The sequence below is a fragment of the Cucurbita maxima genome, unplaced genomic scaffold (genome assembly GCF_002738345.1).
Source record: "Cucurbita maxima cultivar Rimu unplaced genomic scaffold, Cmax_1.0 Cma_Scf00012, whole genome shotgun sequence".
Classification (NCBI taxonomy): domain Eukaryota; kingdom Viridiplantae; phylum Streptophyta; class Magnoliopsida; order Cucurbitales; family Cucurbitaceae; genus Cucurbita; species Cucurbita maxima.
In genome coordinates this window covers 4,850,344-4,874,786 of record NW_019272028.1, presented here as the reverse complement: position 1 = coordinate 4,874,786, position 24,443 = coordinate 4,850,344, and the positions used below count along the sequence as shown (strand labels likewise).

At 36.0% G+C, this 24,443-nt stretch overlaps 2 protein-coding genes across 5 annotated transcripts in view; both read right to left on the bottom strand.

Annotated features, from left to right (window-relative positions):
• LOC111487845 (THO complex subunit 2-like) overlaps positions 1-18,532 on the bottom strand; it is a 35,890-nt gene extending 17,358 nt beyond the window's left edge. For 2 of the 4 annotated variants that reach the window (XM_023135394.1, XM_023135396.1), the window contains exons 1-11: positions 18,161-18,532; positions 17,836-17,961; positions 16,967-17,008; positions 11,188-11,247; positions 10,933-10,995; positions 10,153-10,233; positions 6,129-6,200; positions 5,927-5,974; positions 5,732-5,800; positions 5,498-5,631; positions 3,238-3,313 (exon numbers count right to left, since the gene is read on the bottom strand). In XM_023135394.1, the coding sequence (XP_022991162.1) occupies positions 3,238-3,313; positions 5,498-5,631; positions 5,732-5,800; positions 5,927-5,974; positions 6,129-6,200; positions 10,153-10,233; positions 10,933-10,995; positions 11,188-11,247; positions 16,967-17,008; positions 17,836-17,961; positions 18,161-18,295 (906 nt within the window). In that variant the 5' untranslated portion in view covers positions 18,296-18,532. Of the gene's footprint in view, positions 1-3,237; positions 3,314-5,497; positions 5,632-5,731; positions 5,801-5,926; positions 5,975-6,128; positions 6,201-10,152; positions 10,234-10,932; positions 10,996-11,187; positions 11,248-14,479; positions 16,667-16,966; positions 17,009-17,835; positions 17,962-18,160 lie in introns of those variants that run through there. The other 2 variants (XM_023135395.1, XM_023135397.1) reach the window with 2 other exon arrangements.
• A 1,833-nt stretch (positions 18,533-20,365) lies between these two features.
• Positions 20,366-23,924, bottom strand: LOC111487117 (receptor protein kinase TMK1-like). Its single transcript, XM_023134366.1, has 2 exons — positions 21,259-23,924; positions 20,366-21,101 (listed from the first exon to the last, which is right to left on the bottom strand). Exons 1-2 carry the CDS (start codon positions 23,555-23,557, stop codon positions 20,572-20,574), a joined length of 2,829 nt encoding a protein of 942 aa, XP_022990134.1. The 5' UTR covers positions 23,558-23,924; the 3' UTR covers positions 20,366-20,571.
• Positions 23,925-24,443: the final 519 nt, after the last annotated feature.

Below are 24,443 nucleotides of genomic sequence, written 5' to 3'. Positions count from 1 at the left end.
AAAACAGTAACAAGCCTCATTGTATACCTTGCACGATTTTGGTATCCTATTGAGTGCAAATCACAAATAAAGCCATAACAAATGAACCCAGCGCAATGACATTATACTGTAAAAACATTTTTAAGTAACCAATTAGGAGGAACATTAATTTTATGAGAACAGTAACCAAAACTGTGAACCCAGCATAATGTGTATTCAAATTTACGAAAATGACAGCCTATGCAACAAACTTGAAGTTCCAAACATAAATAGTATCCCTTCGACGCAATTCTCATTGCCCCTGCACAATGGCCATTGTTTCATTCGGGAACCCACAAACATCCACCACAATGTTCCTATTGAAGGATTTAACACAAAGCCAATCTAAAACCTCTTCTCCACCTCTTCTTTAATTCTAAACCATGCCACACCCCCATTCAATCTCCCAACAACGACCACCAAAGAATGAAAGAAAGTAAAATCCACCTATGAATCAAAAACTGACACAACCTCCCCCAAAGTCTTACTTGGTCCAACAACCATATGCCCAACTTTCTTTGCTCCTGATAGAGAGGCAGTAGGAAGAAACTTCGTCAAGGCCAAAGACAACCCATGCCAATCTCTACAATTGTGACCTTCTTGAATGAAAACCACACTTCTCTTCCCTTTAGATATTTCTGACCTGAACTTGCCCTTCTTATTCGAAATGAAGAAAAAGATAATCAGCAAATCCGACCTTCTCCACGCACTAAGTTTGCTAGGCTAGAGATATCCCAAAGACAATTCCCCAACCATGCCACCCTTACCACCTCCAATTCAAGACTTTTCACCTGTCTTCGCCCATTTTCTTCTACGATCACCTTCCACCCACAACTACTTTTCCAAAGGATAAATGCTTTCCAGTCTATACTAACCTCCTCCTTGTCTCTTAACCTAACACCTCGAGTGACAAAGTAATATCTTTCCTTAGAGAAATCATTGTTGAAAACTCTAATGCGTTTTTATCTAGGTTTTTTGAAGGTTAGATTGGAAAAAAAAAATAACGAGAAACAACTTTTCATTGAAATAATAAAAAGGAAAGCATGTTCAAGGATTACAAACTTTCAAAGGAAGTGATAATAAAAGAAAAAAAAAATACAAAATAAAGAACTTAAAAACAATAATAATCTTCTTGAAAACGGAGGAAATTTTGGACTAACCATTAAGGCCACTGAAAAACTGGAATAAGTGATGGATATGAAAAGCATCTTCCGAGAAAAGTTTTTGAAATTTGAACCAACAAAATAAATGTTGACAAACCATAAAAACCTCACAATTCTTCAAAGACAACTACCTCAAACAGAGACAAAAAAAAGGCTTCTTCCAAGAAACCATTTGAAATTCAAATAAATTTTGACAAACCAACGGCATGACAAGAGAGATTGGTTTAGAAAAAAACTATTTAATTACAAAATACATGATGAGAGAGGAATCAACAAAATAAATGCCAACAACTTAATCAGAGAGAATTATTAATATCCGACAAATCTTCAACAGAAACAACATAGACTTCAAAACATAGACTTGAATAAAACAATTTTCAAAGAAATATTCTCAAGGATTGGATGAAATGAAGAATATGTCCCTTTTTTGGGGAATAAGACAAAACATAGGCATCAATAAAACAATTTTCAACTCATTAACACTTAGGATTCGTGAAGTCTGTAAGGGAAGCTTCAAAAATTGGTTCAAAATCCACAAAGGTGCCTAGTTTGAAGATTTCTTTGGAGATGGTTAATTTCTATACTCAATGAGATTGAAGATAAAAATTTTAATTGATAATTTTATTGTTTCCAAATTGAAGATGAGCTTTTTATTGACAATTCTTTGGGCTTGCGACTTGAAGATGGCTATATGCAGCGATTATCCCAATCCTTTTAATCTTGAAGATGATCCATTGGATTCATTTGATCTATCAAATTATCCAAGTTGTTTTTATCAACATTAGCGACCAACTTTTAGTTTTGGATTATGAGAGGACAAGATGATCTTAGCTACGTTTCATTTTCTTTGGGTGTTTGGTTTTGAACTCCTTATTTACTTATTTTTTTGTTAGGTTTAATTTGAAGGTGTTTGGCACGCTTTCTCATTCGGTTTTGGATTGGTGGTGGTTGTTTTGGCCCTATTTTCTAGGGCTTGCAGTGGGTTCTTGCTTCTCTCCTTTTCAAGATGGTTTCCCTGATGATTTTGTATCTTTTCACCTACCAATGAAAGTTGATCTTGTTAAAAAAAAAAATATATAATGTTGAGAGGTTAGAAAGTTCTTCCTTGTTTCGAATGAGAAATAAAAGGCCTTCAATTGTGAATTGAAAATGATTTAGATGTATGTCATCTCTACTTGTAACAAAAACTTCAAGCAGCCCCTTCTCCACAACTTTGGACAACAAGCAGCTGCAATTGGAAACTATAGCAAACAGAATGGGAGATAAGAGTCCATTAATGAATGCCTCTTATTTTCCATCAAAAATGTGAAAATACATCTGTATATAGGAGTGTTAACAAAGCGGGATAGGGATGACATGCCTTCCCCATCCAGTTCCCTTACCCTAAATCATTCCCGATCCCCTCCCCTGAAATCATTCTCCATCACATGCAATTTCTCTTTAAATTTTACGTGGATTTTCCCCAATAACAATTCTTTTTTTAAAAAATGAGAAAAGATTAAAATATATATTTACAATTTCACTTGAAAAGAGAAAAAATGAGGCTAAGAGAATGAGAGAAAATAAAAATAAATATTTAAGATTTTTTACTTTATTTTCTATAAAATAAGTATGTGTGCAGGAACAACGACTACAACCTGGCCAGAAACGAGGAATACCCACCCCTCAAATGTAAACAAGAACAAATTCCGCCCGCCTGATTCATTGCAAGAAGAAGCACCAATTGGCACTTCTATCTTTCTTTTTCCCGCGTACAAAGTTACATTCAGCTTTATCATGTCTGACTTGAAAATAAGAATTCAATTTTACTTCTCCTCCCCCATCGACCAACTCATCATCAAAAAAGACATTAAGGGTTTGTGCCAAGAAGAGTGACAAAAATAAGTATCTAATTGGTTAAAAAAAAATAGGCCACAAACTCAGTACACAAAGTAGCCTACCAAGATGCAAGAAAAACTAACTAGGTCATAAAGTCCTAATCAAAGTGAATTTATATGACATAGACTAAAGAATAAAGTAACGAATATGCTAACTAGAATTTACTCAATCGCAGTACCTCATCAAGTAGTTTGGAAGAAAAGGACTCATAATGCTCAAATGCCTCCTCCTCCTTAGGAAGTAGATGTGCATATCTACAGAAATAAAAATCTAAAATGAACAAAAAGTAGAGAAGTATATGACTCAAATTGTTTCTTACAAAAAAAAAAAAAAAAAAAAAAAAAAAAAAAAAAAAAAAAAAAAAGAAAAATTTGAGATACAACTTTATGATTAAAACACCAGATGATGCAGGATAAGCGAGATAAAGAAATAGTGGATGAGAGGTCAGGTGGAATAATAACTTGTTTTCACAAGAATACTTGGGATTTATTCCAAAAGTAGCAAAAGGAAATACAAGGAATCTATCCAATTTTGTTTCATTTTTGTTAGATTAAAATATATATACTATAAAATATTAAAATCATATAGTTTTGTAATTTTTTAATGATATCCATGAGCATCCAGGCTGGCTTGCGTGCACATCAACTATTATCGCGGGACAACAACCTGAGCCTACTACATTTGGTTGTAGCTCATAGCATTTTAAATCCTAAGTATAGGTGGCCACCAAGCTTGAATTCATTCTCTCTTAGCACTTTATTATTATTTACGTAGTCACTTTTGACCACCAAGCCAACCCATGGTGGTTTGATATTGTAAAATAATAATCATACAAAATTTATAACATAACACATGTTCCTAAATTAATAAATCATATTTAATTTGAAATTAGAACTACTTTTGTGATTTAAAAATATATTATTGAACATATTTGGAACCATTGTTCAAATTAGAATCCAATTTCCAAACACATCCAAAAACATTGAAAACATGAGATACAACTTTGTTTTTCTCTGAATCTCTATTGAGGTTTGTTTTTAGATCATTAACCAAATGCATCTTAGACTTCCCAACACAATATCTAGTGTCTAACAACCTTCAAAATATAGTCAGAAAAATCCTCCACCATAATTCTTATCATCAAAAGTGCCTCAATGCCCACACCCAAAGGACAGACACATGCAGTTGGCTCCTTAACCACAAAGTCACCCATATTCTATATGGCCGACTCCACACTTCTTTTACGCACCTTGACCCAAGCTATCCTTATTAGTAAAATTGTGGTGGCCAACAATCAACTAGTACCACATCTTGGCTTGCTCAAGCCTTCCTTTCATATTCACCATTCTAAGCATTATAAGCATCACTTGCATATTTGATTCTACTACACCTCTTCCATCAGTCACACCTTTGATTAATCTTCATGATCCATTTAATAGTGTACCTTTTCCTTGTAGTTTTTTCATCAATAACCACTGTGAATTGCCTGTCGATTAAAATAGGGTGCTTTCTACATCTACATTCGTTTTAACTTAAATACCAACATTGATATACCATTCCTCCCAGGATATTATGTATGCTAACAAAGAGTGAACATGTATCATCATAATGTTTCAACTATTGTCACGTCTACATTTATCATGACGATGAATACATAATTCCAACTAAGGAAGCCATCAATATATGGGGGCCCTCTCATTGGACTGAAGTGTGCTCCAAATAGTGATAATCTGAGTCCTGATCTCTATTCATGTCATGGGCCTTCGTCTAAGGGATCTTGAGGCCCCAGTGTAGGCCATATAACATTGGCCTGCCTGTTCATGGGTTGACGACACCATTAGATTAACGCCAATACAATACTGATGCAATGGTTCTTTTTTGTAATTCTAAGAGATATGTTCATCCTAACTTCTTTTACAGCTAGCTAACCTTTTGATGTGTAACAGAAGTAACTATGGAACTACTGGCTGTTATACCAGTCGAAGGCTACAACAAGAATAAACGTGAGCCCCAGGCATAACTGTAATCTGATTAGACATTTAAAACGAAAAGGCTGCTAGATTTCTAAAAGATTCACTTCAACTAACTCAGCATCAGCCCCCCCATCCCAATAATAATAGTATAATTATCACTATGGGATTGCTTCAAGATTCGCATCAGCACATTACAGGACTTTCCAAAAATGAACTCCCTGCAACACATGCTCCCTACTAAAAAACGCATGTCCAAAATCAATCAGTACTGGACATTTCAAATCTACTCCACCTTAAGTTTACACGATGAAACAACACTCTCCATAAAGCTTTCCAAGGGCACTTCCAACGTGTTCAAGCAATAACAGACACAAGAAAATGCAAGGCTAGATTCAGAAATAAACATAAAGAAACAAAATGATTTGTACTAAACTGAAACTAGCATTAAAGAAAAAAAATACTTACATGCTATCCAGATCAATAAATTTTTCCTTCACTAGTAAAGCTGTAAGTTTATAAAGCCCAACTGGCACTGGCGAGTTCACTTCAATGCGCTGATAATATTGGAATTTGAACCCAAGGATTTGTGAAGCATGAGACTGCCGAAAATCATAATATCATGAGAAACTTTAAGAGCTCATATATCAGCAAGAGCAAGATTATCTAAGTCAACTTGTCATAACTCCTAAGCGTCTCTACCTTGGGAAATATTGGAATTAGCTCCACAAAAACACTATTTTCTGGCTGAAGTTCAAAACACTCCAAGACCTGATAGAAAGGCATCAAAATAATTTTAAAACTAGCACAGTGAACTTCTTTAAAAAAATAACAAATAAAAGGAAGAAGGTAAACAGAAAATCAAAAATAAAAAAAATGAACAAGCGAATGACTCACAATGTCAAACACGCGGTTTGGGTCCAAATCAAAATGCCCAATCAATGACTGCAGAAAGTTTAAAGATCAAAAAATTGGAACAGATTTAAAATATATATATATATATATGCATAGAAGAAAAACAAATTTGATATCCTTGTGTGTGTGTGCGCGTTAGAGATGGAGAAAGAGAAAAGACTTGATGTGGAAGTTCACTGCCAACCTTTATAATACCAATTGTTGAACCCGGCAAATTCTTATTTGAAGCGTCAGTGACATGGCAAAGAAGTGTTACCTACAGATTAAGTCAAGCATCTCAGTAGATAAAATACAAATTCACAAGAAGAAATTACAAAGAATCACTCTCTTTGTTTTAATAGGCAAACCAAAACCATGAATAAAAATGTGGAAGACAGAAGTACTGTCTCCAACTGTATCGAAGAAATAGATTTCAAAGGAACTCCACCTACTTTTTTTTTTTTTTTTTTTATAAGAGAATTTCATTGATGATCGAAATTCACAAAAAGGATGTATAATTCATAGTGTTTACAAAAGACCTTCCAATTTGTAATGAGGGAGGTATAACTATAGGAAGTAAAAATATTAAACACCACTTAAATATAAAATTTTTTGAAATAGAATAGGAGTTCTATCAAGAGGTCAAGGAGTACACTATTTCTCTCAATACAATGCTCATTCCTGGACATCCTACCAAAAATACTACACTGCTCTCGTGTCCAAATTGCAGCAATAGTCAGTATTATTGATCAGAAAATTTTGGATTCTCTTCAAAGCAATGGTCCAAGAATTAAAATAATTCAATCAGATTACTTGACCAAACTGAATGAAGATCACAAAATTTACTGGAAAAGCAGCAGGGATTAGGTGTCTAGATGATTACTACCATTGTTGCAAAATTATACCCATGCAGCACTCTCCTTATGACGACATACCAGAAAAATGAAATTTACATTCTCTCTCTTATAACAATGATTTTGCTATTTCAATTATTATGAATGGAACCTAACAAAAAAAGATATATTATGAACGGAAGTTACAATCGCTTTCCCAACAAAGTAAATTTAAAAAAGATGGTAACTATTTGCATGCAAGCTTTAGATGGTTTTGAGTGTTGGAGTCTTCTGGACAATTTTTAGGAAGATAAAGGTTGTTCAAGGGTTGGGTTTATTATATTTTGTGGACCTCTATAACCCTAGAAAGCAGGGACACTCCATGTCAGACACTCTATTTAGGATCAAGTGTCCATGTTGGATGTGTGTCAAACACAAATTCATCTGGACATGATCCACTCAGACATGTGTCCAGCCCACTAAAAAAATGTCCAATGTTAATTTTTTTCCTCTAATTTTGGACACGGCTTAGATATAGTTGGACAAAGCCAGATACAAGCTTGGATAGGGCAAGAGCACAACTCCAGAAAAAAATTGAGGACTTTTCCATGTTAGCCCAAACTAAAAAGGGAAGAAAAATAGAGATTTTATAACAGAGTATAATCCTTAGATGTTGATCATTCCAAAAATATTAGGAACGTGGGATCATATCTTCCCTCTAGCTATAGCCATCCAAATCATTCTATATATTTAAGCACTTCAAATATTGTATGTTTCAGTGTTATGTATTTTGGTATTTATGCTAAATTACATTTGTTTAATCAACTACAAGCATTACATACATTTATATTCTACATTCTGTAAGTAAAAAAGTGTCCCCAACGAGCTTGTGTCCTACTTTTATAGAAATAGATGTGTCGTCACCTCAGATATGCTTCCTCTAGCTATAGCAATCCAAATCATTCTATATATTTAAGCACTTCAAATATTGTATGTTTCAGAGTCATGTATTTTGGTATTTATGCTAAATTACATGTGTTTAATCAACTACAAGCATTACATACATTTATATTCTGCAATTCTGTAAGTAAAAAAGTGTCCCCAACGAACTTGTGTCCTACTTTTATAGAAATAGATGTGTCGTCACCTCATACCAATGTCTTCGAAAAAAATAAAAGGTTTACGGACAAGTTCATCAAGAAATTTCATATTTCTCCTTTTAGTAAGAAGATGGACTATCTCTACCCCCTCTCTTTCTTCCTCCTCAACCTCCCACCCTTTCCTTATGGCCTCTTAAGTTTCATCTTCCATGGACGACAACTCCCCAATCGCCCCTCTTCAAAACTACTCCAAATTGTTCGTTGTAGCCATAGACCAAAAGAACTTTTGGATTGCTTTCAACGACCACTCTCGAGGAAAAACAAAAAGATTGGCTTTTAGAATCATGTTTGTGGACAAGTTGAGAAAAAAAAATTGGTTTCTTGAAAACGGAGTTTTTTCTCTGAAGGTGGTGGTAGGATGACTCATTAGGTTTGTTCTTAGGATGGAATCCTGATTTACTTTTTTCCATTTTTTATGTTTTATGATTGCTTTCAACGACCACTCCCGAGGAAAAACAAAAAGATTGGTCTTTAGAATCATGTTTGTGGACAAGTTGAGAAAAAAACATTGGCTTCTTGAAAACAGAGCTTCTTCTCTGAAGGTGGTGGGGTAGGATGACTCATTAGGTCTGTTCTTAGGATGGAATCCTGATTTACTTTTTTCCATTTTCTGTGTTCCATGTGGGGTGTGTAAGGTAACTGGGAAATTGATGCATGACTTCCTTTGGGAAGGGGTTGAAATGTGGGGAAGAACGCACCTAATGAGTTGAGAGATGGTGGAAAAGCAAGTCTTGGTGGGTTAAGTCTTGCAAATCTTAGGGTCCATAACAGAGCACTATTCGCAAAATGGCTTTTGCAGTTCCCTCTCGATAGAAATTCCCCTTGGTGAAGAGTTATTATGAGTAAGCACAATCCTCATCCTTTTGAGTGGTAGTCAAGTGGGATCAAAGGCTCTTACCGGAACCCATAGAAAGAAATAGCCTTGGAGATCCCTTCTTTTTTGACTTAGTTCATTCAGCGATTGACAATGGGGGAAGGAAACGTATTCCTAAGAAGATAAGTGGGTGGGGGAACACTTCGCTTTATGTTTCCTTGTTTGTATCATTTATTTTCTATGAGAAATAGCTTCGTGGTTGATGCCTTGTCTTTTCCTAAGAGCTCTCTCATTTTCGTTTGAATTTTGTCGTGCATTGTTCGATAAGGAGATGACAGATATTCTGACTCCTCTCTCATTGATGGAAGAGGCTTGGCTTAGGCTTGGGAGGAAAGATCTTTTATGTCAGAGCCTTGGCCAATCTGAGGGCTTTTCTTGCAGTTCTTCTTTCATAGGTTGTTGAACAAGTCTATTTTTCTTGTACGTAGAAAGTAGAAATTCCAAAGAAGAATATTTTTTTTACTTGGCAGGTTATCCACAAAAGAATTAACACTCTTGATAGACTTGTGAAAAGGCCGTCTTTGTTGCTTTACCTGTTTTGTTGCTTTCTTTGTCGAAAGACGGAAGAAGGCCTAGATCATTTGTTGCGGAGTTGCAATTTCACGCAATCCATCTGGGGATTATTTCTTTGGGCAGTTTGAAATCAATGTGTTAAACAAAGATGTTGTAGGTACATAATCAAGGAGTTCCTCTTCCATCAATCTTTGTGTGAAAATGAGAGATTTTTGTGGCAAGTTGGGTTGTGTTCTTTGTTGTTGGGCCTTGAGGGAGTGAGAAATAATAGAGCTTTTAGGGAAGTTGAGGGACATTTCTGAAGTATGGTCCCTAGCAAGGTTTAATGTTTCTCAGTGGGGTCAGTGACGAAACTTTTTTGTAATTACACTTTAAGTCTTGTTTTACTTGATTGGAGTCTCTTTCTTTAATGGGACTTCCTTTTGTGGGTCTTTTTTATGCCCTTGTATTCTTTCAATTTTCTTTTTCTTTTCTTTCTTTCTTTTTTTTTCTCATTGAAAGTTAGGCCACTCCAAAGGAAGTAGAGCTAATATATTGGAAATAGGTAAAACCTCATCCCACACATTCTGTTACATGGAAATCTCCATTGGCTAGCCTCATTCCTTAAAGCGCTTGTTATTGAATAAGCATACACCTTCCACATTGAGAGAGCCTTCAAATTGGCATCTAACGTTATTACATGGAGTAAAACCTAAGTAACACAAAGTTGATACATACATGCGTGTATAACATAAATATGTGTGTGGAGAGAGAGAAAGAGAGTTTGCTCATGAAACTAATCGACCAAGGCAACAAACTACGAAGAAAAACATAAGAACATAGAACAAAGTCAATTAATCACTATCATACCAACTTGGCATAGCCCTCGCTTTCTTCACGCAGAAGATTAAACTTTGTTTGCTGATAAAGAAGACGAGTATTTACTCTGACCTGAAATCAATAAAATGTACATACTTACATATCACCTTTAAAGGTTTGGCTTCTATGCTAAAATTGAAGCTTTATAAGTCATATGGCAGCATAAAAACTTGTTTAATGAAGCAAAATAGAGAAACTTCTCCATTTCATTACTTTTAAATGTAGATTAGTTTCATTCCTAGCACGATGATTGGAACATATGAATCTGTTTCCATACTACAAACATAAATCCAAGACACCATCGACTGTTCTCCAAATATCATTATAAATGGAAAAGTATTTTTGATAAATCTACAAATAAGCATACACCTTCCACATTGAGAGAACCTTCAAATTGGCATCTAACGTTATTACATGGAGTAAAACCTAAGTAACACAAAGTTGATACATACACGCGTGTATAACATAAATATGTGTGTGGAGAGAGAGAAAGAGAGTTTGCTCATGAAACTAATCGACCAAGGCAACAAACTAAGAAGAAAAACATAAGAACATAGAACAAAGTACAAATGGAAAAGTATTTTTGATAAATCTACAAATATTATGGGAACCTAAGATTTGAACATGTTCAAAATTTAAAGATCAACTATTACAGTAGTTAAACAAATGGAAAACAAATGGAAAAGAAAAATTATATATCACATCAACACCCTGGTCCAGTTGACATTATCAATAACAATGTTTGAATCTCATTACACAACTATCACTCACCTCTTTGCTTTTCAATTCCTGCGCCTTAATCTTTATCATTTCAGCCTCCCATAAAAATTCTTCCTAAAATCAAGCAAATCCAGTTCAGAATTTCAATCACTAGACGAATGGTGCAACCATCATTGAGGCCCACAAATGAAAAATGGTCATTATGCTTGGTAGATCACAAGAATGAAACACTGTCTCTAGATAGAGAATTTACAGTAAGAAAAATAATGAAATCCATCCGAGAAAAAATTTATACATAAATATCACCTCACACCGTTCTTGAAAAAGCCTCAATGGGACAAATGCAGATTCAACCAGCCATTTAGCCTAGAAGGAACAGAATACAATATTCAATTGGTTTAATGAGGTGTAATAATTTTTTAAAATGAAATATATGGTAAGGAGAAACAGAATAACATATTCTCCACAACAAAAATAATGAAAGATAAATATATACATATACATAGATCAAATGATAATTGTCCAAATGTAATACGTCAAGAGGATATGCAATGAAATAGCATTAAAGATCATTACATAATTTGGTGGAAAAATAGGGAGATCAAGTTTTCAAATTCCTTTTTCTCTACTAAGAAATCCAACTACTATATAAATATTGAAAGTAACGTTGCATTATTTGAAATTAATTTTTACAACCAGAGCCAGAACGAGATAAGGACCTCTTACCAAAGAAGGTTACAGATTAGAACTTCAATTTTTGAAAAGGTGTATAAAACAATTATAGAAGGGTTTTGTGAGAGTAATCCATTCGAAAGAAACAAAAACCACATCATGATAGTTACAAAACCCCCCTGGCTATCAATGAAGGTTGTCCAATTTCTTTTCTTCCAGATTCGATTCATCATAAGGGTTCTGGCTTTAATTTTTTAGATTACAGCTACTAAACTTTATCCAAAAAATTGCAAAGAGGGTGTTATTCAAAAGTTGCTCATCTGTTAAAGTTGTTCCAAAAGTTTGTCACGAACTCACAGTTTAACCTAATAAATAGAAATCAAAAGCAAAACAATCTGTTGTAAAAACCAAAGCAAATTTTGATTGAACAATGATCTTCCCTTTCATAGTAACAAGGTTTCTATTTATATAACCTAAAGTTTGTTAGGACTAACAACAATGCCAAGAAAATGACTAACCAATCTTGATTAAACCAAATTACAAAAATCAACCTCTAAAGGCTAATCTCAAACAGAGCCATAAGCTTACAAAAGGACAACCCAAGATTATTATTAAAGAGCCTACATCACATTTGACCCCCCCCCCCCCCCCCAAAAAAAAAAAAAAAAAAGCTTACTCGAGTGATGGTCAACACTAAGGAGCCAAAATGAAGGAATCAAAATATCAGCCACATTGAAGATGAGATTGATTTGTAAGCCATCTCAAAGCTCAATTTGATAAGCATTTTCTCCGTATTGTTTAAGAATGCGAAATGGTCCTAGCTTTCTAGGATGGAGTATGTTAAAAGTTCCTTTAGGAAGCCGCAACTTCTGTAGGTAAATCATACTAAGTCTCCCTGCTTGAATTCTTTAGCACAACGATGCGCATCTGCTGCAACTTTGCAGTTTGAGTTAGAATGGACAAGATGATCCATTACTTCTTTATAGAGTTCCACAATACATTCAGCCATATTACCAGCTTCCTGATTAAATTCAACAATAGTGGGAATATTAGCCAAATCTGAAGTTACCCAAGGGCCTTAGTATAAACAAATGTCAAAGGAACACTAGTTTGTCGAGTGATTCTTCATGTTGTTGAAGGAAAATTCCGCTTGTGCAAGAACAAGATTCCATTGTTGTTTAGATTTGTCACCACATAGGCATTGTATTAGGCTTCCAAGCATATGATTTGTCACTTCTGTTTGTCCATCCATTTTAGGATGGCTAGTGGTAATTTGAGTGTGGTATCAAGCGTCTTCAAAAAGGTTTTCGAAAAGTGACCAAGGAATTTAAAATCCCCATCCGAAACTATGCTTTTAGGTATTTCATAAAGACAGACCACGTCCTAAAGAAAATATTAGCCACATACACAGCATCAGATGTCTTTTTACAAGGTAGAAAGTGTGACATTTTGCTGAAACAGTCCGCTACAAGCACGTAATCATATACCCGTTGTGTACAAAACAATCCAAGGACAAAGTCCATAGATAAGTCTTCCCAAACAGAGGAATCTGGAGAGGTGTATACAATCCTATATTTTATCTTTGGCCATTACCTGATTGACATATAAAGAATCTTTGTATAAAATTGAAGACGTCTTTTCTTAACAAAGGCCAAAAAGAAACAATTAGATAAAAAGTACAAAATTTTCTGCCCAACACCACTAAAGAGTCCAGCCAAACCTCCTGCATGACCATCCTCAAGTAATTGTTCTCCTAAAGAAGTATGGGAGATACATAGCCTGTCAGCTTTGAACAAAAAACCCATAAGCAAGATGAATATTGTTGCAATTTACTTGTGTTTTGCAAAGGTAGCAAATTTCATGAAAGTCCCAATCATTTTCATTAAGTATGCCAGAGTCAAAAGCAAAAATTCTACCTTTGGTAAGGTTTAAGAGTGTGGCTTTTCTACTAAGGCCATTGGTTACACAGTGACTAAGGCCAGCTTCATGCTTAATAAGAAAATCAGATTGTTGTATGAACGCCAACCATCTAGCATGTCAGGATGACAGTTTTCTAAGTTTGTAGAAATTTTTAAGAATAATGGTCAGTGAATAGTATAAACTCTTTTCCCAAGAGATAATACTAACATTGTTTGAGAGCAGTGATTAGGTTATATAACTCTTTTTTGTATGTATGTTCTCCATTTTTTGCGTGAATCACTAAGTTCTCTAAGGAATACAATGGGATGAAAGTTTTGAGAACGTACAGCCCCTGTCCCAATTCTTGAAGCATCAATAATTATTGGTCGAGTAAAATTAGGAAGTGCTAAGACAGGTGCATAGCCTACCTTGGCATTTAGAATACAAAAACTATTGGTTTGGTATATTCCCATTGAAACTTACCCTTTTTTAGACATTCAGTGCAACTTTGGATAAATTTTTTGATAAGAGGACACAATACCTTGGAAACATTGAATGTCTTTTACTGTTTTTGGTACAGGCCATTCATTGATAGCTTGAATCTTAGAAGGATCTACAGAAATGCCATATTTATGGACTATAAAGCATAAAAATGAATTTCAGGAGTCATGAAGGAACATTTCTTAAGATTGATGTAAAGTGCATGCTTGTGAAGTGTTTCAAAAAGCTTTCATAGGTGAAAAATATGTTCATCACTTGATTTTCTGTAAATTAAAATATCATAAAAATGAAAGAATGGTTCAAAAATGGTTTTAAAACCTAGATCATCAACCTCACAAAGGTACTTCGTGCATTTGACAAGCCAATTCAAAAACCCTTTGTTAGTTTTGAAAGTGGTCTTCCATTCATCTCCTAGTTGGATTCAAATTTGATGTAACCACATTTCAAGCCTATTTTGGAAAAAAAAAAATTGAGCTACATCAATAGGTCCAATAGATCAGATAAACATGGGATTGAAAATCGATACCTTATGTTAATCTTGTTATAGCCCAGCAACACACATTCTCCATGATTCGTTTTTTTTTTTTAGGTGTTGGAAGTGCTCGAACAGGACATGGACTCATACTAGGTCTAATATGTCCCTTTTCCGCAACTCATTTATTTGATCATGTAAAATTGAGTACTCTTCGAGACTCATTCTATAATGAGGTAAATGCCAAAGAGTGAATCCAGGAAGTCAATGTGATGTTGAATATCACATAATAGAGGTAATTTTCACTTGGTGTTTCTAAAAGAGCAGGAAAGTCAGTATGTAACAATTGAATTTCTTCATGTACAGCCTCAAATTGCTATGTCGAAGGAGGTTATCCCTTTAAAACAAAAGCAAAACAATACAGTTCTCTTCTGTTATAAAGTTTTTGTCTTTGACTATAGTAAATAGTTGTTTCACTGCCTTGGAATCATCTTTGGGTCCTTTTTTGTCATTAGTGTTTGTAGTGGGCAACAACACAATTTTCCTTCCCGTCCATAAGAATTCATAAGGATTGCCCCTCCCTTCGTGAGAGCTTGGAGATCATACTGTCAAGGCCTTCCTAGTAGAATTTGACAAACATCCATTTCAAAATATCACAGATTATCTGGTCCATATAATGATTTCCGATAGAAAGAGGTACTTGGCAATGGAATTCACTGTTACTTCACCTCCCTTTTAAATCCAACTTACCTTATATGGATTTGGATGTCGATCCACTTTAAGATTTAGAGCATTAACAAGCTTTTTGAGAAACAAATGTTCCCCGCTCCCTCCCACTGTCAATAATCATATTACGTACCTTTCCATTGATTGTACATCATGTAATAAGCATATGTCTGTGTGGATGTGTCTCAAGTTTAGGAGTGAGTAGAACCACAATACAAGAAACCTGTTCTCCATCATAAGGTTCAAGATGGGCAACATCTTCTTCCAATTGTTCTTCCCCTTAACCATTAACTTGATCATTTTCATCAATTACGGCCACTAATTTTCTCAAGTGATAAACAAATGTCCCTGCTGTCCACAACGGAAAAAACTTCCCCAAATTAAGCCTGATTTTGAGTTTACTTAGCCACAACATCTGATCCTTTTAAATCTGGGACATTCGTGATTGTTTTTCTTCTTTTCCATTTGAAATTGGGTTATTAGATGAACTGCCAACTTGGAATTCATTTGAATTGCATTTACAAGTGTTGTTCAGCCTTTCCCAAGTTATTCGTTTCTTTCTCCTTTTTTCATACTGTTATTCAAATTTTTCTGTTCACGTTACAGCTTCTGTCAAACACCCTAACGGTTACAATTCTATCCTTTTCTTGAATTTCTTTCTTCAATCCAGATTATATAACTTGCACTTCGATATTTCTCCCCTTCAGCCAGATTGAGTTGAGCTCCTAAACAATTGAATAGTTCTTTGTATTACCCCACTGTTCTGGATCCTTGGTTACAGTGATGATATTGGTTAAAAAGAATATGTTCATAATCGAAAGGTTAAAAGCTTTCTTTGAGAAGTTTCCTAATTTGTAGTCAAGTCAAGTCTTGAAAGTTCTTATTCCACAAGCTCGTCCCACCAAGTGAATGCTCCACTGTAGTGTTACAAACTTGACCTTTTTTTTCATCTGGAGTCTCCATGCAATCAAAAAAGCTTTTGAAGTTCTTGATCCAATCAAGAAATTTCCAACATCTAAATTTCCATTAAAGCTCGGTAAATCTATCTTCATCAACAGTCATCCCTTGGATTAATTGATTTTCATAAGCTGGCTGCTGAGAAAGTAAGAATTTTTCTTCGTCACTTGAAGAATGAAAATCATGATGTGTATCTTCCTGTCTAGGTGGATGACCCTGATTGATAATTTCTCTAAACCATTCCTGATTCTGAATTCTTTCTTCTGCGGCTAGCTTGCAACAGGATTCACAATCTTGATTTGGTTGCACTTGAGGTCAAGAATTTTCTCTTCTCCCACTTATTGTCGCTCAAATTTCAACTCAATTCTTTCTAATTGAGTAGCCAAAGTAGCCATCATACATTGTATTCCTCCAATAGATTCTTCAACCGACAGCAAACATTGAATTGTTGATCTTGGAGATAAAGTTTGGGTCGGAATGGTGGTCTCCATTCTGAATGATTCTTTACCAGAAGTAGTAGTGCTTTCCCCATCATAAGAATCCCTTATTTGCAGTGCTCTGATATGAATTTAGTGTAAAAACCAAAGACTGAATTTTTATTAAACAATGATCTGCCCTTTGATAATAACAAGGATTGCTATATATACAACCTAAATTTTGTTAGGACTAACAACCACGCCAAGAAAATGGCTAACTAATCTTGATTATGCCTAATAACAAAATTAAACTCTAAAGGCTGAATTAAAAAAACAAAACCGTAAGCTTTAAAAAGAATAAGCCAAGGATACTATTAAAGAGCCCAGATAACCATCCAACAACATGAGGCAATAATCATAATCTCTTATTTTATATACTCACCAATTTTAAAAGACGAACACGATACTCTCCGGGTAATGTGATCTGCAAGTTAAGTAAATTTAGGTCAATAAATAGAAATATGGATACTCTCCTCATGTTCAAATATATTTTATTCATCAGAAACATGAATAACATTTACAATACAAATGAAGCATAAATATAATTCTGCAAGTTAGAAACTTTCAACTAGAGAACTCTAAACTCAACCAAAAGATGACAATTGTTTATCACATTATGTGTTTAGGATGGGGAAACTTCAAAACAAACAGTCACATGGTACAAAACTAGCGCATTTTATGTAGATGCAGTAGAACAATTGAACCATGTTTTATGATGGTGTGCTTCCTCATCAAATTTAGAGTCATTCATTTTTTTCTTTATTAAGGCAAGATTTTAGTATTTCGATGAAGAGTTTGGGTTCTTTTTTGTTAGTTTTGTATGAGTGTGTGTGTGCGTGTGTAATCCCCTCTATTGGCCTGTCCTAGGGCATCCTTTGTATTATTTTATTAATCAAAATAGGAGTTGGTTTCTCCTCAAATATATATAAGAACTTGAGAGTCCGCCTTTCAAATAATGAGATATTAACAATCAAAACCACTAATTTCAAAGCGCAAGGCACACTCTAGAGCAACAAAGTCTCTATATCACCTTAAGGAAAAAGACGACAAAAATGTGTCGCCCGAGTGACACGAGGCACACTTAATAGAATACTATAAAACATTATTTAACTGCAGGATATGCACCTCGCCATAGGCAATCGCCCAAGTGCACCTTGAAAACACTGATTGAAACTTCTAAAATTCATCTAAGCATAAATGGAAAATGAAGCTTCTTGTTAACGAAAATATAAATAAAATTAAAATACTAACATCTTGGGCCAATTGGGTAATGACATCAGCAAAACTCGATCCTAACTCCTCCGCAGACATTTTGTCCGTGAACTCTACTGAATCCAATGCTGCTTTACACTTCTGGAACGGCAATTCACCTCGAACCTGAATTTGGTAGAATCCCATAAACAAATATCTATCGATAAAAAAATCATTGCACCACTAAAATCCCAAGAAAAAAAAAACGCTTAATAGTTGCTAAAGAACGCAACTTCAACATATACAAACTACCAGACATATCTAAACCCAAAAATAAGTTGATAAAATATATATAATTCACACATATATGAATTAGAGTACCAACCATGGTCCAGCAAAGCTCGTAAAGGAAGCGAAGCACAGGGACAGGGTTGGGAACCCTAAAGCTCGAGTTTCCGGACTTCCATTCGCGAAGATTGCTTTCAACGACATACATACACTCAAGAGGAGGGAGAGCCATTGCCGGAAGAGGCTATGCAATCCCTTAAGAGACCCCCGGAAGAAAAAATAGCTGGGTTTTGCGAGCAGGGACAGCTTCAAAAAGGAGAGTAACAGAACAGAACGCCAGTCAATGGGGTTTTCATGGGGTTTTAGTATGACCGTACCAGATAAATTAGGGTTTGAGATTTTTTAAGAATTGTGAAGGAAGGAGCAGTGTACAGGGGTTAAGGAAACTGGAAATTTGGAAGAGGGAGCAATGTTGGGAGACGCAATTGATCGTTCATCCAGCAGACGGAGATCGAATGGGCTTTGGGCCCCAGATTATGGTTGTAGTTCATGGGCCTTGTTTTGCGAAGCCCATAGTTCCATTTCACTTTCTAAAATTATGAAAATAATAATAAGTTCGTTGAATTATATTTTATGTTCACAAATCACTAAATTTCTGAAAATAACATATTTTCATTTTTAGTTTATTTAGATTTGAATTTGAAGTTTTAAAATTAAAATTTATATTTAATGGATAAAAAATTATAATTTATAAAATCATTCACTTTGTTAAAATAAATATATTATTAGTTAAATGGTAGGTAAAATAGTACATACTTTGTAAATTAATTGATATTGGTTTTGATTCAATTTATAAATATATTATCAAACATAGTTGAATTAAGTCGGGTGGACGGTGTGTCAGCAATCATGAGATCCCACATTGGATGGAGAGAGAAACGAATCATTCCTTATAATGGTGTAGCAACCTCTCCCTAGTAAACGCATTCAAATATTATTAAGCATTATCTTTCCTGAACGAGAAACTCTAGTTTGAAAGATCTAGAGTTATAGACGAACTATTATGCACTATAAGAACAACAATTTCAACAACCACAACGTCTTTGTTGGGTGGTTGACTTTTTTCTATAGGTCGGTCTGTTTTTATCCTATATTTGATTTTTTTTCTGTCCTTTAGTCAATTTCCGTTATTTTACCTATTATTTTTAATAAGAAATGTAAAAGCCTCCATACTCACTAATTTCAATAGAAATATAGTTTATTAATCAATAATATAAATTAACTTACCAAATTAAATTTACATTTTATCGTTTTTCAATAAAACGGATAAGCTTGGGCGAATTACATTGGCGAGAAGAAAAAACCGCAACTGCAGTGACGGTCAATTTTACACATAAATGACAGGCAGGGAACCAGATAAGCCCCACCTATAGTTATTCGCCACGTGTCAACTGTGACGAAACGAAACAGTGGGCGTTCCCCTGATTCTGCTAAGCTGGCGCCTCGATAGGTATATTTGTTTTTTTTTCTAATTAATTCCTAAATTTACGCACTGTTGGGACAAAACGGAATAAAATCGTAATCGGACATTTGTGGGCCCGCTCGCATCCCTCAAACAAAATTTTCCATATTTGATTGAAAATAGTTTGTTTGACGTGGACCGATGATGTGGATGGATGACGTGGACAAATTATGAATTTTGACTCAATTTATGAGACCTGGACCATGCCACGACATTGTCATGACTGCAATGAAAATGTATTCTTATCAACCCTTTGAGGAGGGGATATCTTACTCTTTTCCAAACCATCCTCAATAATTCTTCCTCCAAACAAAACACACGCTATAGAGCCTCTCTTAAAGTCTGTGAAACTCTCGAATAGTTTCACCTTAATCGAAGTTCGATTCCTCTAGAGCCCACGAACAAAGTATACCATTTGGTCAACACTTAGTATTCTATTGGCATGACTAAGTTAAAAAGTACAACTCTGATACCAAGTTAGTAACCACGATTCTCCACAATGATATGATATTGTCGAGCATAAACTTTCATGGGCTTACTTTTGGTTTTCACCAAAAGACCTCGTACCGTACCCATAATCAACCCATTAAATAGCCGACGTGCGACTCCTCTCCCAACCATCCTCAGCAGACAAATTAACTTATCAGTTTATAATTCCATAAATTTATGAAATTTCAATTTTGTATTCAAACAATCACTAAACTTCATACATAAATAATTTATCGTTTCTTCTAAATGTCCAAGGAGTGCTGTCAAAATAATAATGAAAAAACTCAGGCATTCTGTAAGGGAATTTCCTTCTCTAAAACCTTACATAGATGTGGACGACACTAAAATATCCAAGAACACGGGGAGGAAACATCACAAGCCTTACACAAAAGGTTCAACACTACTGAGGATTAAGCAACAAAGATTAGAGAGGCTAAAGAATGGACAACAGAAAGCAGCTAAGATCAATAAAAAAAAAACTTGGGTTTCTCTATAGCTCACCGTGCATCGGCAGACGTAAACGAAGTTACAAAACCAGATGGCCGGTTCGGGATGCTGGTTTGTGTGTTGTCTCTACTTGGAAGGAATGATGATGAAGACACATCCGTACCGCTATCTCCTTCGAATGCCTGCCATTTCTTAAGCGCCTGTGGCAATGACATCTCCAAATCAATTGCAAACTGCTCTTCAGATGATGGTTCTGTTGGCTTCCAGACATCAACTAGAGACGAAAGCACGTTGACTACATGACTCATGTCGGGCCGCTGGAATGGCTCCCTTGCACAGCAATGACCAGCCAAGTCTGCAACAGTGGTGATGCTGCCAAGGGTCTCCTCATCTATGTCGATTGAAGGATCTATGGCCTTTGGAAAAACTTCCTTGTTAATGTACATTCTGCGGAACCATGTCACGAGGTGCAAGCTCTCTTCTGGCTGACTATCGTCGAGTGCTTTTCTACCAGATATCATCTCCATCAGGATCACCCCGAAGCTATAAACGTCGACCTTGGTCGTAACTCGTCCAGTTACTGGAATAGAATGTCAGTATATATCATTAGGAGGCGTTAGTTTCTAAAAGCCTATTGCTAAGCGAAACAAACAGGTTCAGCAAATCCCTTACAATAAAGACATTCTACATAACTAAATTCACGATTTCAAACACAAGCAGACGAGAAGAGTGCATACCTGCATATTCTGGGGCAAGATAACCAAACGTTCCTGCAAGTCTTGTTTCGACCGACGCTTTCCCTTCAGGAGCAAGACGAACCAATCCAAAGTCAGCTACTTTAGCTCGCAAATCATCTCCGAGAAGAATGTTCGATGGTTTAAGATCACGATGGATAAAGCTTTGATGTGCTAAACTATGCAAATACTCAACACCCCTGGCTACATCCAAGGCAACAATAAGCCTTCTTTGCCATTCAAAGGGTTTAAGCCCTTCTTCTTTCCAGTTAAATAAAAACCTGCTAAGAGTCCCCTGGGGCATGTACTCATAAACTAGAAGCCTCTCATTCCCATCCAAGCAATATCCAAGAAGCGCAACCAAATTTCGATGCCGAACCTTAGTAAGAACAGCAATCTCAGCCTTGAATTCATTCAAACCCTTCTCACCAATGACTCCAGACTCCATTCTCTTCACAGCAATCTTCGTACCATCGTGCAATTCCCCCTTGTAAACAGTTCCAAAACCCCCTTTCCCCAATATATTCTCGGGGCTAAAATTATTTGTTACATTCCTTAAAACTTGAATCGAGATAACCAGGTTACCTGCCTCAACCACATGGACATCACTGGGTCCAGCAGGAGGGCTGCTGGTTTCAGGCGCATCGACTCTAGCCTGCGTAAGTGTAATCTTCACTGAATTTTGGTCTCCAGAATGACTAGGATGTACCACCACTGTATTTGGACTCGGCACTCTACTACCATGTCTCTTATTTCTCATGTAAAAGAAAATCACAGTCCCAACTATTAGTAGAACAACAAGAACACCAACTATGGAACCAACAACCACCCCGGTATTACTTCTCTTATGAACTTTATCAGATACCTCACCCGAACCGGTACCAGAGGGTGATTTCCCAGTAGGAGCAGTGGGGCTATCCTTCCCAATATCTGGGTTCCCCTGCGTGTTCACAATCACATTTGTCCTAAAACCAGGCACTTTACCATAAAGCTTATTATTGGAGACATCTAATTCTGTAAGATTAGGCATAGTAACAAGCTCTGTTGGTATTGTGCCAGAAAGAGAATTATTAGAGAGAAGCAGCTTTTGCACAGATGTAAGCAATGAAAAGCTAGGCGAAATAGTGCCCACAAGGTCCATATTTCTAAAGTTAATAACAGTTATGTTTCCAGGGTTGCCAGTACACATAACGCCCTTGAAATTATTACAAGGATCATTGCCTACCCAGCCCTGTGCAAAGGCTGTTGGAAAACCCATTGACTGTGCAACCGATAACAAAGCAGTCACAAGGGGATTACAAGGTTCACCCGGAGAATTCGAGCAAAAATTGTTGGATCCAGGACTCATGTCCAGATGAACATTAGGATTAAATGCAGGGATGGGTCCTTGAAGCATATTATTCGTCAAATTCACAATCACAAGGGATTTCAAATTTATCAAGGATGAAGGAACAATACCCGTAAGCTGATTATCCCTCAAACTCAAGTTTTGTAATCCATGAAGGTTTGAGAAATCCGGCAAAGGACCTGAAAATTGGTTCATATTCAACCAAATCTCCAGTAAATTTGTCATGTTTTGCAGTATGGCAATGGAACCGTTTAACTTAGAACTACTCTGTTGTCCATTTAACCAGAGTGACTGAATCGAAGAACTCGCAAAGCTCGCTGGTAATCCACCTTCAAGAAAATTACCCGCCAAATGCAAGTTTGTAAGAGTCGGAAATGTAGTGCCATCGAAAAATCCAGGGATTACACCAGTTATATTAGCGCTATTTGCTGAAAATTCCTGTAGCCCAGAAGCCTCTCGAATGTTATCAGGGATTGTCCAGGCCGCAAAGGGATTGTTGTCGATGTATATCGTTTGCAGCGCCGACTTATTGGCGAAGAAATCAGCCGGCATGGAAGTGAAAAGATTATCATGCGCAAGAAGTATTTGCAGTGAATCAGGAAGATTAGGAAACGGCCCACTCAGCTGGTTGCCCTGCACCTCTAATTGTACTAACGCCGATAGGTTGAAGAGCTCCTTTGGAAGTGATCCCTTGAGCTTTTGGTTTCCAATTTGGATTTTCAGCACTCGGTTCTGAGAATCGCAATTCACATACTGCCATTGACAGTAATCCGAACCAGTCCACCCAAGAGAACTCGGGGCTCCAATACTAGTCCTCAAGAGATTCATCACTGACCCATCACCGCCACCGCCACCGCCGGCAGCCGGCTGGCCGTAAACAGAGGACCCCAGAAACTGGATAAAGAACACGAACACAAAAAGGAACACCCCAAAACCCAAATGGGGTTCCCTCATTTTCTTTTCAATCTTCGTCAAGAAACTAAGAAAAAAAAAAAACAAAAGAGACGAAAAAGGCAAAATAATCAAAATCCTCTCTCTGTGGTAACCCAGAAGAAAGAAAGAACAGGAACCCAGAACAGGGTTTTACTCAAAATGACAGGGAGAAAAGAAACCGTACAGCCGGCATTGGATTAAAACCCTTTTCTCATCTTCATCAATTGCGTTTCTTTTTGTTCTCCAGAAGGGAGGACGGAGGAAAACGCGGCGGAGATGGTGGGGAGAAGAAAATAGTGATAAATGCAAAAGCAGAGAGAGAAGAATAAGAATGAAAGAGGAGGAGGAAAGGCGTTAAGGAAATGAGTAAAGAAGAGAGAGAAACTGGGGTGTTTGGGAAGTGGGAAAATGGAAGAAAAAGAAAACGACGTGTGGGTCCAGCTCAGAAAATTTGACACTGCTAACCACAGGGAAGAAAGAATGATGCCGCCATGGAGAATGGAGAAGATAATGCTTGCCCATCCATTAATACTTTTCCTTTTAAGTCTTGTTTTAACCTAATTGGTAAGTTTTTTATTTTATTTTTTAATAATTAATTAGAGATTAAATAAGGACTTTTTAACCTATAAAATTTTAATTTATTTAATCTCTAATGTTTTCCGACAGTTGTTCCAGCACTACAATTTTTTCTAGATGACTATTGTAGCATGTCCAAATGTCGATTCTGGTTCAATTCTTTCTATTTAGTTTTTGAGATTTGGCCTAAATTTTGTTTTTAAGAACAACTGTTGGTAAAAATACCCCTTAATTCTCTTATCCATTTTTGGATAAGTTTCGGTGGCCGGTTTTAAGTGTTTAATTTTCTTTTAAGTTGGGGAGAATGCTCGGACTCCACAAAAATATTTGA

Coding starts and splice junctions, on each gene's coding strand:
- LOC111487117 (XM_023134366.1), bottom strand. CDS start 23,557: ATGAGGGAACCCCATTTGGGTTTTGGGGTGTTCCTTTTTGTGTTCGTG. Junction 21,102..21,258: donor TCTTGCCCCAGAATATGCAG/GTATGCACTCTT, acceptor ATTCTATTCCAG/TAACTGGACGAGTTACGACC.